Source organism: Oryzias latipes, chromosome 17 (assembly GCF_002234675.1).
Source record: "Oryzias latipes chromosome 17, ASM223467v1".
NCBI lineage: Eukaryota > Metazoa > Chordata > Actinopteri > Beloniformes > Adrianichthyidae > Oryzias > Oryzias latipes.
Genome location: NC_019875.2, coordinates 16,059,222 through 16,073,230, shown reverse-complemented (window position 1 = coordinate 16,073,230; position 14,009 = coordinate 16,059,222). Strand labels below are relative to the sequence as shown.

The following is a 14,009-nucleotide window of genomic DNA, read 5'->3' as shown; positions in this document are numbered from 1 at the left end:
GTGGTGGACAAGCGCTAGTAAACAGAAAAAAAGACAGAAGAAGAAGAATCCCTCTCCCTGCATGCCTGCACTGAACACCACCAGCGAAATGTGTGTTCATGAAACCGAATATAGTGTGTTCTTGAATGCCCTACACACAGCCAGTGTGAATGCAGCAAAAGAGATAGCCTAAGGTCTATAACCCTCCCTCCAGGTAACATTTTTCCCGGCATTCACCACATACTTCCTCATTTGTGTAATTTGTTCTTAATGTTTAACTAACTCTACAGTCTACTGGGAGTGTGCTTTCTACCATTCAATTTAGTGAATGACAGTAGACCTAGTGAGGTTTTCATGCAGCTGTTTGCCAATGGTTGCCTGCAATAACCTCTGTAGATGTTTTAAAGCTTTAGCCTAATATGTGCCAACAACATTTAGCCATGGAACGTAAAAACTCTGTCAATCAATGCTGCAATGTGCATCTTTGCTGCTCGTAAATATGAAGGAATAACATCAGCCTTTATTTTGTCTGGACACAACTGGTAACACAAATTCACATTAGTGTTTACACGGCTTCTCAGTTCTGCCTGAAACTGCGTTTCCGGATTCAAAAGACAGCTCACACGCTGTCCCAAAGCCGCTCCTCTGCTTGCAGACACAGTTCCGACTGAGTCCGGCAGCTCGCTCACGCAGAGCGGCCAGACGGGCAGCGGTCCGATCGGTCCAATCTCGATCAGAAGGAGTCTTATCGGGGCAGAGTATTCCGAACGGCTTGCTTACATGATGCATTTTTTTTCTGATCAGGCGTTCTTTGTGATTACTTTTGTCCATATAACCACTGCTAGTGACCCAACATGATCCTCCTCTGTTTGACTTTATTACTGTTGGTCATAAATGCTTTTATTTTTGAAAACATCACTCATAGACAGACGGGAATGACTGTTTTGTTTTGTTTTAAACTTAAAAGCAATTGTTTTGATCGTAAATATTATAGCCCAGCACTGACAACACAAACTGGAACTCACCTAAAATTAAATCAGAAGTTTCTCAATAATTCTGCACAGTAAGGCCATTGATGCCGCAGAGTTTTAGTTCATGACCAGCTTTTCACAGCTAAACACTTCAGAATTAGTATTCTCAAATGTTTTTCAGTCCCAGCGCTCTCTTGTGTGAGTTCCAAAAAATAATTGGATGGAAGCCCGACTTGCAGAGTAATGTGTGTCAAAAACTGGAGTTTCACCCTCTGATGTTAAAATTGCAAATAAGGTTTAAATTGTCTTTTATTGTTTCATCTCACAAAGGTTTTTTGTTCTTTGTGATGCAGTGAAGGTAACAAGCACATTTCTGTGCTTTCTCAAGAACAAAGAAAGCAGGTTGTTAAAAAAAAGGTTTTATTTTTAGTACTGGATGACAAAAAATGATGCACTAGAGTACTTCATCTGCAGCTCTTGTTTCTCATACAGAATGTTTCACGTAAAAAAAATTAAATGTGTATTTTTCATGATCACATTTTTAAAGCTAATATGATTCATACTTTTAAAATTTGGGTAATTTAAAAAAATAAGGCTTTCATCACTGTAACACACAAACACAAGTCAAACAACAAGAGTCCAATTTATCTGGAATTAAATGGAAAACCTTTTTCCTCTTCTGAGAATGTCACTCTTCAGAAACTCAACACATTTTTGTGCTTCTTTAAATTTGTTTACAAAGCTTTCATTTAAATCAAATCAATTATTCTAGAAAGTAAGATTAATATCCTTTCGGATTGTTTTTTCAATAATTGTACATAGATGTGAGAGTGCTGTGTGACACTCTACCCTGCGACAGACTGGCGACCTGTCCAGGGTGCCCCTCTGCCTTCGCCCACAGGATAGGCTCCAGCAGCCCTGTGACCCCGAAAGGGAACAAACGGAAGAATACGAACGGATTTACGGAGCTGTATAGACACATTTCTGTACTACTTTTAACTAGTTACATAGAAACTATTGACCAGTCAAAACAGCTTGTAATAAAAACTAATTTGTTCTATTGGCAAATCATTTTTGCAGATTGTGAGCAAAATGTTTTGAATTTAAGTATTACTCTATCAGTGGCGGTGGCGGTCTTGGTTGCCCGGGGGTGGTTGTTCCCTGCCGGTTCCCGTGTGGCGTTGGGGGGATTCCGGCTGCCGCTGCTGCTGCGGCGGGGGTCTTGGGGTGGGGATGGCTGGGCACTCTCCCTCCTTCTTTTCACATTCCACCATCCATTTTAGAAGAACATAAACACTCACCTGAGCACAGGTGTTAGCTCACCTTTGCACTAACAGTTTGTATGATTGAATGACTGAAATATTTCACACTAGTTGGTTTTAAGGCATAAGTATGCGTGTGAACACTATCTGTTTTGTGTACATGTCGACATGTGGACATTTTTGCAGCTAACAGGTGTGTTTATAACATTCGAGTGTGTGTGTGGACAGGCCCCGCCCTTTTTGTACGACATTTGAAACTTACCGTAATGATTAACAACCAGTAAACTTGTTGCTTTATGCTGCTTCATGGTCTTATCCCCCCTCTCCTCCTATTATCACCCTCCTACCCCCCCCTCTCTCTAACGTCCCTCTCTCTTCTTCCCCTCTTTCCTTTTCCGTCCGGTCCAACACCAAAGATTTTCAAACATGGTTGAAATTAATAAAGTTTGGCCTCAATTACAAAAGGGGTTTATCCAGACATACCTTTGGTTTGTCTGAAGATTAATAACCCCTCTTGTTAAAGTAAAATATGTCCAACACAAGAGGCCCTCAGCTCTCATCTGTCTGCCCAGCTGTTGGACAGGACAAGTTAAAAAAAAAAAAAAAGTATTACTCTATCAGTCATTCGTAGTTGTTCAGCATACGTCTTCCAAAGTTCTCCCAAAGTTTTTTTTTTCTTTTCATTTTGGAAAGCGAAAGTTATTTCCAGAAATCAAAATAAAATGTTAAAAAATAGATTAAAATAGGAAACCAGAAAAGTAGGTATTGTGGGACGTCACTGGTTGGATGATAACCGTTGCTCACCTTTCAACCGGAAGTTTTTTGGTGTGGCAAAAGCATCTGACCGCAGCCACCACTAAAGTTCAGTGATTGCTCAATCAACTCTTTTCTTGTTTCTTAGTTTGTTCAATGTTTTGACATTTCACTATTTTGGTCTTACTTTGAAGTTACTTTTGTTTGTTTTTTACATTTGTTTCATATTTTGGTGTCTAGAATTTTGTTTTGATTTGAAAAATGTAATGATTTTTTTACTATTTGTTTTGCACTGAGTGACTTGTACTTCAGGAGGACCGCCATACTTTGATACATTAAAAAAAGTGAAAAGAATAATAGTGGTCCTAGAACAGAACCTTTTGGCACACCTTTAGTCGTCAAGGAAAAGCATTAAGCTCTATTGGACAGATGTTCTGCAAACCTGTTGTCAGCTGAATCTTGATCCACTTAAAATGATCAGTGGATTAAGATTCAGCTACTTACTACTTATTAATACACAATCAGAGAAATCATTATTTTATTGCTCATTTAGAGTTTATAGGACACGCTGGAGACAGCAAGTCTCTCAGCTGGGAGGCCTTCAGCGCCTCGGGCTTCATCCAGAGTGGCGGTAGGAAGTGTCTGTAACCCGTGTTTGGATAAGTAGTGGAAGATGGATGGATGGATGAATGGATGAATGGATGGATGGATTACAGATTATTTTAGACATTATCCCTTGAGTCTCAACATGTTTGGTCCAGTCACAGCTTTTCATATAGGCAAAGTCAACATACCCAACTTATTAAAAGAAAACACTAATCATCAGTAGTTTGGAATGCAATTTTCGAATGTTTACTATAACAGAGAAAATGTCAGATCCAAACAAGTATGGTGGGAATGTGAAGAAATTCCAGATTGTTCTAAACTGCTAGGCTAATCTTTTACAGCCTTTCATGTAAAGGCTTGTGTTGGCCTCCCTCTTTTACCTTTTGGTCCTGTTGAGACCCTTCATCCCCTCACATGTAGAGGAAGAGCCAGCGGATTCTCTCTTGGCCTTCTTGTGACTTAAACAACATCACTTTGAGAGCACTCGGCCTCAGACTCCTTCTGATCCCGCACCAGCAGGTGGTGAAAGAAGCTCTTTGATGTCTTTATCAAAGCCTGAATTTAAAATGTGGCCCTGATATATTCTGCTGCGTTCTCTCCGAGCTAAAAGAATTTGTCATGCCAGGAAACTCTGCTCAGCTGGTGTATCTTTTTAGGGCTTGTTTTTTAAAGGTCTGCTGTATTTGCTGCCTTCTCCCACAGACAGCATTTCATGCAAGACCATGTTTAGTGGGAGTTTATTTCAAGCTGTTAAATGTGTCTCTGCTCAAGGGTGAAGTTGTAGTTCATCAAAGTGATTTAGAGAGGTGGAAAATTGAAAGGATTTTTTTTTTTGGCATTGTTGAAGAAAATCCTCTCCTGCCAATCAAAGATAATAGCAGGGTTTCGTTTTATTTTGAAAAATTGATATTTTGTTGAAACCTTGACAAAAGTAGCTACAGGCTGCAATCCAAAATGACAACATTTAGCTATATTTGAATTTTTGAACCTGATGAGAGTCAGGAATAACAAATACTTTTCAGTCAACAAATACTCTTTTTTGAAACGCATCTTCGTCCTTCTTTTTCGTCCTTCTTGTTTTAGTGAGAGCAGATGAAACAGCTGCATGATCTTGATGATATCGTCATGTAAACACGGTCCACTTTTCTCAGTTATCTGGCACTGCCTTAAATGGGTTTAAGGTGAGGCAGAAAATCATACGCTCCTTCAGTCTTCCCCAGGCCTTGTTTCTATTGTCATTCTGTAAAGCCTGCTCTAAAGTTTAGAAGGGAAAAAAATAAATGTTTCCACTGGATGCAGTGCTGCAATGTTTCTGTTATTGTTCAGATTTTGATTGGACACATCTCCTCACTGGAATATATCTTCAGGAACAAGTTGTCTTATCTAGAAAGGTTAAAAACATCGTCTCGGTGGAGCTTCTACAGGGGATTTGCAACCTTTTGAAAGGAAGAGCTTAAAAGGGTCAACTTGAAATGTATTTTTCAAACAAGTCAGCTTAAGTTTTAATATTTCCTCTGTTTTGCACATGTACAAAAGATTAAAAAAAATCCTTCTGAGGTTTATAAATTCTCAAACCTCTCGAGAGGTTCTTGGTTTATATGAAAATTGATGGATTCTACATTTGGCCTCAAACTTCTGTACATATTTATGCTACGTCTGGAAGTTTGGTTTATTTGACTCTTCTTTTTTTTTTTTTTTCCAGTTCGATGATAAGATTCTCTGCTTCTCCTCCGTCTTGCAGATGTCATCCAGGCAGACTGGCTTTCATCCTGTTTGGACACTTTTCACCTCTGTTGTTTTGAACAGGACAGTTTTTTGGGGGGTGACTGTTCTAATGAAACATTGTCTTGTCTTTAAGCTTGAACTGGAAAAATCTTTCCTTTGTCACTGAAAAGCACATAATTTTATTGCGTAGCAGAGACTCAATAAACATTTGTTTGTTTTAACAGACAGCAGAAGTTGAGGTGGGACATGCGCACCCCTATTTTTTTTCCCTTCAAAATACTTTTATTTTTAAGAACTTTGAATAATGAATTCACTCGAGTACTGCAATAAGACCCCAATATGGTTTAGTCGGACACCATGTGATGTCAAGAGATGAGCGGGTGAGTTACTGGAGAACAACTAATCTGCAACGTTTCCACACAGAGGAGAAAAAGGACAGCGGTCAGATGAACAGTGACGTTGGGCTCGCAGTGTTCCAGCCCAGATCTGGCTGAAGCTTCCTGCCAAGCATGCGTTATTCCAGCGCGAGGACTGCTCCGGGACGGGATGGGGTTGTGTTAGTGAGCAGCCGTAGTGTGGCTCAGTTGCTTCATCTGAACAGCAGAAGTGGTAGGCTGAAACTATGTTGAGGAGGTCCCCCAGGTTACGAGCTGGGCACTTTGACTTCAGTGATGACGCTGTCAGCCGCGTTCGCCTCGGTGCTCACAGGTGACTTCCTTTGACTTCCATAAATGATTATTTCTGCGTGTTTTCAAAGCAATTCTGTCATTTTCTTTTGTTTGGTTGCTTAACAACACTGTACTTGTTCAGGTTGATCCTGGAAAAGGCTGTTTTTATTTGATGGAAAGCAGAGATTGGAATGAAGTCCATAAGGACTTAGATTGCGCCAGTCGCTTGGCATATTTTTAATAGCCACATTGCTTATTAATCTCATTTGATCTGGCTGAGGTGTGGGAATTAGTGACTGGAGCAGATAATCCCACACATGGCAGCAATTTAACATGTTGGGGGTTTAAGATGATGCAAAAATGACGTTTCGCACATAGGCTCGTTTACTCCCACAGGCCGTTCCGTCATTTTATTTGAACTCATTAAGACTTTGATCGAGATTTGAGAGATTTTCTATGTTGCTCTTCTCGGGTTTTAATTCCCTGACTTTTCACCTTTCAACTTTTGCCCTTCGGATTACAGAAAAGCTAGCTCTCTTCTGCACCAAACCATACTGACAAGTGGATTATATCAGGCGGGTACATCTGTCGGGGCCTCACTGGCGTTTCCAGTCCTTTTACAGGAAATGCTGAATGTTTTTACGTCGCATACACACCGAAAAAGAACCCCACGTTTAATTGCTTTTGCCCGAAGCTGTTGTTCACTTCTATATAATTGAATCAAGATTGCTTTCAATGTCTGTTTTTGTTTTGTGTAGCTGTTTTTTTTGTTTTTTTTTGCTGATAAAAGTCCAGGACCAACCAGAAGTAATACAATTTTTAACTACTTTTTCTTCTTTTAAATTAGCTTATTTTTATTTGATTTTCCAGGCACAAAGACACTGATGCCGTGAAATGAAAGAAAGGGCTTCAACATGTTTTGCTCTCCAGTTAATCCCACAACTGTAGCCCTCGAATAGACAGACATTCTCAAGTTGAGAACAAAAGTGCCTAAAGTTCCACATTCTGAAAGGGCCCGAGCACGCAATATATGTAGCCAGTTTTTTCTGTTCGTATATACCAACTATAAATGGAGGACATGGATAGTGGGGGGTTTGGTATATAGTGTGTAACTTCAAATAAAAGCATTCAGAACTAGCATTCATTGCATAGATTTGACCTTTACAAATCTTCGCTATGCTGTTTTTTTTTTGTACTTCTTGTTACTTGAAGTTTTTTCTCGTGATGCGTATTTTTCAACTGGGTTTTTGTAGTTTGGCTTTTGTTGCTTTGAACTGATAGTGTTCAGGAAGAAAAGCAGAGCAAATCCACAAGCTTTAAAGCACTTCAAGCTTTGATTGTTGTGGTGTACGCTGACCAGAGCAGTGTTAAGTGGAATAAAGTAGGGTGGATAAATAACAGAGACATGGTTTGTCTTATGATTTGTTTCTTCAACAGAGTGCTCTTGTGTGTTTTAGCTCCCGCTGACACAGGCATCAAAGGGATCAGCAAAGACGTGTGGCGAGAATACAGATCTTTGAAAAACTGCCATTTCTCTGTCTTCTTTCCCGTCTCACTATTTCTACTTTTGTTTTCTTCCTTTTCTTAGCTTGGAAGTTGAGAATGGCCCTTCCCTGTGCTGCAGTCCTTCAGACCCACAGGCGTCTCCAGGTTCGGGTCTGGTTCTGCACCCCAGCCTGGCGGCTCACGGCCAGAGAAGAGAGTCCTTCTTATATCGTTCTGACAGCGACTATGAACTTTCACCTAAGTCCTTGTCTCGAAACTCCTCAATTGTCGGAGAGTTGTGAGTTTTCAGAAGTTTGCACTTTCCCTGATGCAGCGGATGTTTGTTTGTGTTTCAATGCTGTTGTATTCTCTCATTGTCAGACACGGAGAAGATTTGATCGTGACCCCGTTTGCCCAGGTGAGAACTGATTACCGCTCAGTGCACCTCCAAACCAAAAACAGTTTACTGAAGAAGCTTCAGATGTAATGTCTCTTTCTGCCCTCTAGTGGCCATGAATCAGCATTACATTAAAAGCACCACTTTTCTGCCACTTCACAAGAAAAATTGTAATAATGCTAAAAGAAATATAGTGATAAAATGTATGATATTATAGATCATTTAAATTGATGATTGTGTATGAATGTTGTTAAAAGTTAACAAAAAAATTCAACATTTTAAATTACTGGTAGGTTATGGCCTTTCTTTTTTTCCAGTGTGTCCTTAACTAAAGGTAATTATAACACAAGTGCTCAGGTTTCTTTTACTTTTATTAAAAAAAGACAACTTAGCCACTCTTTTACATGTTATGAGTATCTGTCAGCATTCTCAAACATAGTGTACTAAAATAGATTTCTAGGATTAACAATGTGTCTGAAATCTTACTGTCTGAATTATAAATTAAACCAGAAAAGATTTCTGCTTTTTGGTGTTCAAAGCAACACAAATGTTTCCTTCTAAAAACAGGAAAATCATTACCATTTGTGTTATCATAATTCTCTTCTAGGAGTGACATTAACACATTTGTAATATTTCCGTTCACTTTAGATGTTGCTTGTACCTTTGCTCTAACTAATGTATTTTATTATGTCTTGATTTCAGGTTCTGGCAAGCCTTCGGACTGTTAGAAACAATTTCACTACCTTGACAAATGTACAGTGTACATCAAATAAGTAAGTCAGCTTTTTTTCTTTTGAACTTTTCATGTGTTTTTTTCTACTTACTCAAGTCTTCCAGTAAAATTCACAGTTTTTTTTTGCAACAGCTTAAATATTTCTTCTATACACCGCCATTTAAAGGGTTTAGAACATTTTGATGTCTTGTTAAACTCTGAAATTAAAGGATAGTGATAACATATTGAGTTTCAAGAAGTCCTTGAATCCATTTACTGACTGCATAGTTCTAAGAGCTGAACACAGTCCCAGAATTTGTTCTTGAATAGTTTGAAATATTCTTTAGAAAGTTAATTCAAGTGTCCTGTAGAAGCTCCCATTCGTGTTTGGTATTTGGAGTTTTCTTTCTTTCCTTTCACTCTACAGTCCAGTTCATCCCAAACCAACTCAATGAAGTTCATGTCTTGAAACTGAGGTGGCTAATCCATCTTTTCAAGGTTACCATCTCGTTGTTTTGTCTTCAGGTTGTCCTGGCATGGCTTGCCTTGAATTCATATTTCTGGCCTTTATCTAATTTTAGGTTAAACCAATTCTTCTCATAGCAGTGAGAATGCAGAATGATCTAGCTGTGTTCAGAATGTCTCTTACTCTGTACAGAACATCAACCTATGATCCAGCAAAACAGCCCCATACCATCATATCCCCTCCTCCATGTTTGACACTTGACTGTGGAGCCATCCTTTAACCTTTTTGACAGCATGCAGACTCTGCTTGATGAACCAAAGATTTCAAAATCTGATTAATTGGACCGTAACTTCCTATCGTCTGTAGTCCGGCCACAGTGTTTCATGTTCCAGGCCCCTTTGTCTTTTTTCTGAAGTTTTAACAATGGTTTTCTGGCAGCAGCTTTGTCCTGTCAGCCCTTCTCTCTAGCAGGAAGTTGCATCATCCCAGTTAAAACTGAAACATGCTTACTACAACCACAATAAATCTGTGCTTGAATCTGTTTTCCTGTCAGACATGAATAAATCTCTTTTGCTTCAGCTGTGATTTAGAACCATCAGACCTCTTCCTGTCAGAGTTTCCTTCACTTTCTGAGCAGCTTTGATGGTAAAAGAACCTTTATCCACTGACATCTTCACATTTCTGGGAAATTGTTCCGAACGAAAGAGCCCCATGTTCCAGTACTATGATGGTCTGTCCCTCCTCTGTGTGTTCAAGCCCTGTATTTATTCAGAAAGTTGAAACACCTGCAAAAATGACATTTACAACAGAGTTTTAGGGCCAGTTTACAAAGAATTTTTTTATTCTTAAGTACGACTTTAAAGTCGTAAATTTACAAGATAAAATTCATAACTGTTACTTTACGAGAAAAAAGTCATAAATTTACGACTTTAAATTGTCTACGACGATAAATTGTCTGTTTATCGGAGCCTAGCTTGAAGATGTCAAAAAAAGAAATTCTGAACCTTTTGGTGATGAAGAAACAGATTATTGTTAGTGTAGCCGGCTCTCCTCCAGATGAAATGTCTAGTTTCACAGAAAACAACAAAAAAGAAAATTGTCAGTAATATTAGCATAAGAACATTGAAAATGCCAAAAAGTGGGCCTCCTCAGGCGTCACACACCTTTTTTTTTTTTGGTGGCCCTAAAACTCCATCGTAAGTTTCAAAAAGCCATTTCATCTATTTTATTTTCTCTAGAATGAGCTTTTTTTATTCCGTTCTGAAAGGTGCACTAACTTCTGTTTTTGAATCCTCTAGCATAGGGGTCTGCAATCTTTAGCCTCAAATGAGCCATTTGGTTCAGTTTCTTACAGAACAAAACCCAACAACAGCTGCAAAGTCCCACTTTTCAGTTTAGAAAAATATTTTTGTGGCCATCTAACCGTTCATTTATAAAATGTAGATTTTTAAATGTACAATCAATAAATTATAACAGTGCTATATTCCTATTATATGAGTTTTACGGCAGCACATACAAGTTCCCTTCAAAATAAGGTGACTCTGGAGGAATGCTAACGCTTTCAATGCCTCTTGATTTATTGTAACGTCCTCAGTGGTTAAAAACAAACATTTTTCTTCAAAGCCAAAGAGCGACAATGAAGGGTTAAGCGAGCCACACGTGGCTCTGGAGCCTCAGGTTGCAGACCCCTGCTATAGCAGGTCACAACTTTCTTTCATGGTTTTTTCTGGCAAAATTTGGTTTGCGGATTCCTTCCAAATTGCTACAATTTATGAGAAACCAAAATACCAAAATGTGTCATTGGGAGGCGCTAATGAGTCATAAATAAATCTCTAGCATTCAGCTGTGGAGGCATTCAAATGTGCAAACATGCTTTTATTGTTTTTTATTTCCAGCACCTAAATCAAAATGTCCATGCGTCCACAGTGAAAAGGTTTTTGACTTCGTAGAAAAAGGTCTTGACCTCTTTTTCGTAGATACCAGATGTGGGCGGCTGCTGTGCTTGAAGTCAGTGCACTCTCGTGTTCGTGCACCCGCACGGAAAAGGATCAGCAAAAGCTGTAACCATTTCAGGGAATTGTTAGAGCTCTCTGTGCTGAGTAAAAACAAGGACTGTTGTTGAAAAACACATTTGGCTCAAAAAGAAATTATTTGTTGCACACCAGCGCTCTTTCTCTTTTCCCAGAAATGCCCCACGAAGGATATTTGCATATGTTTCTGTTTAACACCAAGCATGTAAATAACTTTGAACTCATGCAAAAGGTCCATTAATTGTGTTTCTAGTGATGCAGTCACCGAAGCAAAACTGTCTTCAAACATAAAACTATTTTCTATTTATTTAAAAACTCATTAATGAATAATATTTCAAGGAAATGTCAGGTAATTTCTAGCTGATGGTAGGAATTTTTGCACAACACAATCCATAATTCCCAATGCTGTTTTCCTCTGAGGCCCCCTCCTGGTGGCAATATGACTCTACCACTAAATTGTTGCACGTTTTCACACAAAAAGATATGGACTTTCTGTTAAAACCGGTGTCGAAAATTAAGATAGGGCTTGTCAGAAACAGGACAATGGTGTCCGAAAAAATGTTTGCTCATTTGAACTAAATAGGCTTTGGTTTTATTGATTTTTTTCAAGCAATAAAAACAAAAGAAAAAGTAAAAACATATACAGATATATCAAACCTATTTAAGATATTAAGTCATCAGTTGATTGGAAAATAAAAGAAGATGACATTATATCTTCTTCTAATCATAAATAGACATATTTTCACTTATGCATGCGGTACGCACACATGACACATTGATTCCATTACATGTAATGATTGTTCAATGCACCTGGAGCACAGGTAATTTAGTTTAACTGTTCGAAAAGTGTTGTTATAGAGATACTGTGCAAAGGTTAATTGTAAAAGGTTTAAGTTTTTTATGCGCAAACATTTTCTGCAAAAACTATTCGAACTAAACCAGCGTTTGACATCCTTTCAGATTTTTGCAGATAAAAGACTGGGGGAAAAAAAGTTATTATTGATATACGCATCAAAATATTGCTAATCTGACAAGTGCTTTGGTGTAGTACCTGCCCTGTGTTCAGTCTCTAAATGTAATGATCCTGCCAAACTTGCTGGCTGTTTTCTTGGCACGGTTGGCTCCATCTTTAAGAACAACAGGTTTCAACCTATTAAAGAGGTCGGGACAGATGAGGAGAAAACCGCCTTAAGTGATCAGGCATGCAAATAGAAAGGCCGCCCTTTTTGAATGTCTGAAGACATGTTTGGACTTATAAAAGTGTCTCTACAAGTTATGAGGGCACGCATGTGCACTTTTATTTATTTATTTTTGCTAATCCTTTCATAGGCTGTTGAGTTTTGGTTCCACAGAATCAATACCGGTGTATCTGGAAACTGTGCAGTAATGGAACCATGCTTACTAGCTTGAAATATCGACGTTTTAAAAAGGAATTCTTAACATGTGTGGGCAGAATGAGGATTTTCCTTTGCAATGCCTATTACATTTCTTTACCGTAATTTGGGTGTTTTAGTTGGTGTTATGATAGGGTTGGATTATTTGGAATTCTTTGAATGAGCACTGCCCCCCCCATCAAAGAGCGGTTAGTGTATAAGTGTGCTTCCTTTTTTGTGAAAAGCCTCTAATCATCAGTTTGCATAAAGACATTATTAGACAAACATGAGGAGCTCACGCGCCACAAGGGTTATTCTGTAACTGGATAATGTTTCTGAAGTGCCAGTAAACTTTGGGGTATTTCTGCACAACTGTATTGCTCTAAAGTTTCATTTTGTTCCCTGCAAAAAGAGGTAGACTAAAACTAGGAAAAGGCCAGTAATCTTAAGAAGAAAATCACAGATTATCTGTCTATGCTGCAAGTAATTTTTACTTAACAAGAAATCTTATAGTAAGATGTCAAAATCTAGAAAAAAGCATTCAGAAAGAAAATAATAGGCTGAAAAAGCTAACTCTTGATAGAATTAGTTCAAATTGAATGTCATACCACTCAATATTAAGCATCTTTTGCTAGCTTTAAGAAAATGGTTTGTATTTTTTAAATAGTAATTGTAGTTCATTTTGATTGCAGTGGCAAAAAACTGTTGTAATTAGTGGAAATGATTCAGTTTACAACAAAGTGTGAACAAAATGAAAATACAATCTCAGTACAAAAATCTTATTCTTAAAACATAAATCTAAATAAAATAAAATAAAAATGTTGAAAACTGTCTGTGAGATTTAATATGGCTTCTTCGTGTTATTATAAGGTAAATCTGTTTGATAATATGCATTTAGATTTCTTATGAATTTTTCCTAAATCAAGCAATTAGTCTGAAATCAACTTTTTCTATTGTCAAGAGGATGGAACAAAAGGATTTTGAGTCATTTTAAGGATATTTTCCTTATTTCTGCATTTTTGCTCTTAATGAGACAAAAAATCTTGTCTGTGGTGATTTTAAGAAAAGGTTAGAAAGATGTAAACCAAAGAGAAGATAAAACAACCTAAAACCTGGTCAAATACTTTGAATGTCTGAAAACAAGGTTTTAAATCTTTGCAAGTATCAAATTGTTTCCAGTAGTTTCTAAAAATCAGAGGAAACTCTTTTTTTACCCTCTTTTTGTGTGAACTTGGTGCCGTCAAAGCTTTGCAGCCATCTTTGTTTCACCTTTTTACGACAGTTCCTGGATGACAAACCTGCTGTTCTGTTTCTGTGTTGCAGAAGATCTCCTGCATCAAACCAGCCCTGTTCCACCAAAGTCTGTCTTTCAGGTGGGTTCATTCTCAATGTAGGTAAGTATGAAAATGATGTTTTAAATAAAACTTGATGGATGTGACTTGCCTGCAGCACACTTCATTTACTATTTAAATAATGAACAATCCAGTAATGCCACAATGTAATGCACACTAATATGCACACCTACAAAAGTCATGAATCTATTAAAAGCAAATAATTACAAGAAAGAACAAAAAAGCTAAAG

General features: G+C 38.0%; 1 protein-coding gene across 2 annotated transcripts in view; it reads left to right on the top strand.

Moving 5' to 3' along the window:
- Positions 1-14,009, top strand: part of LOC101173893 (cAMP-specific 3',5'-cyclic phosphodiesterase 4B) — a 72,982-nt gene that overhangs the window by 33,560 nt on the left and 25,413 nt on the right. The window contains exons 1-5 of one of the 2 annotated variants that reach the window (XM_023965355.1): positions 5,798-6,004; positions 7,553-7,747; positions 7,831-7,867; positions 8,549-8,619; positions 13,751-13,800. In XM_023965355.1, the coding sequence (XP_023821123.1) occupies positions 5,919-6,004; positions 7,553-7,747; positions 7,831-7,867; positions 8,549-8,619; positions 13,751-13,800 (439 nt within the window). In that variant the 5' untranslated portion in view covers positions 5,798-5,918. Of the gene's footprint in view, positions 1-5,797; positions 6,005-7,552; positions 7,748-7,830; positions 7,868-8,548; positions 8,620-13,750; positions 13,801-14,009 lie in introns of those variants that run through there. The other variant, XM_023965353.1, reaches the window with a different exon arrangement.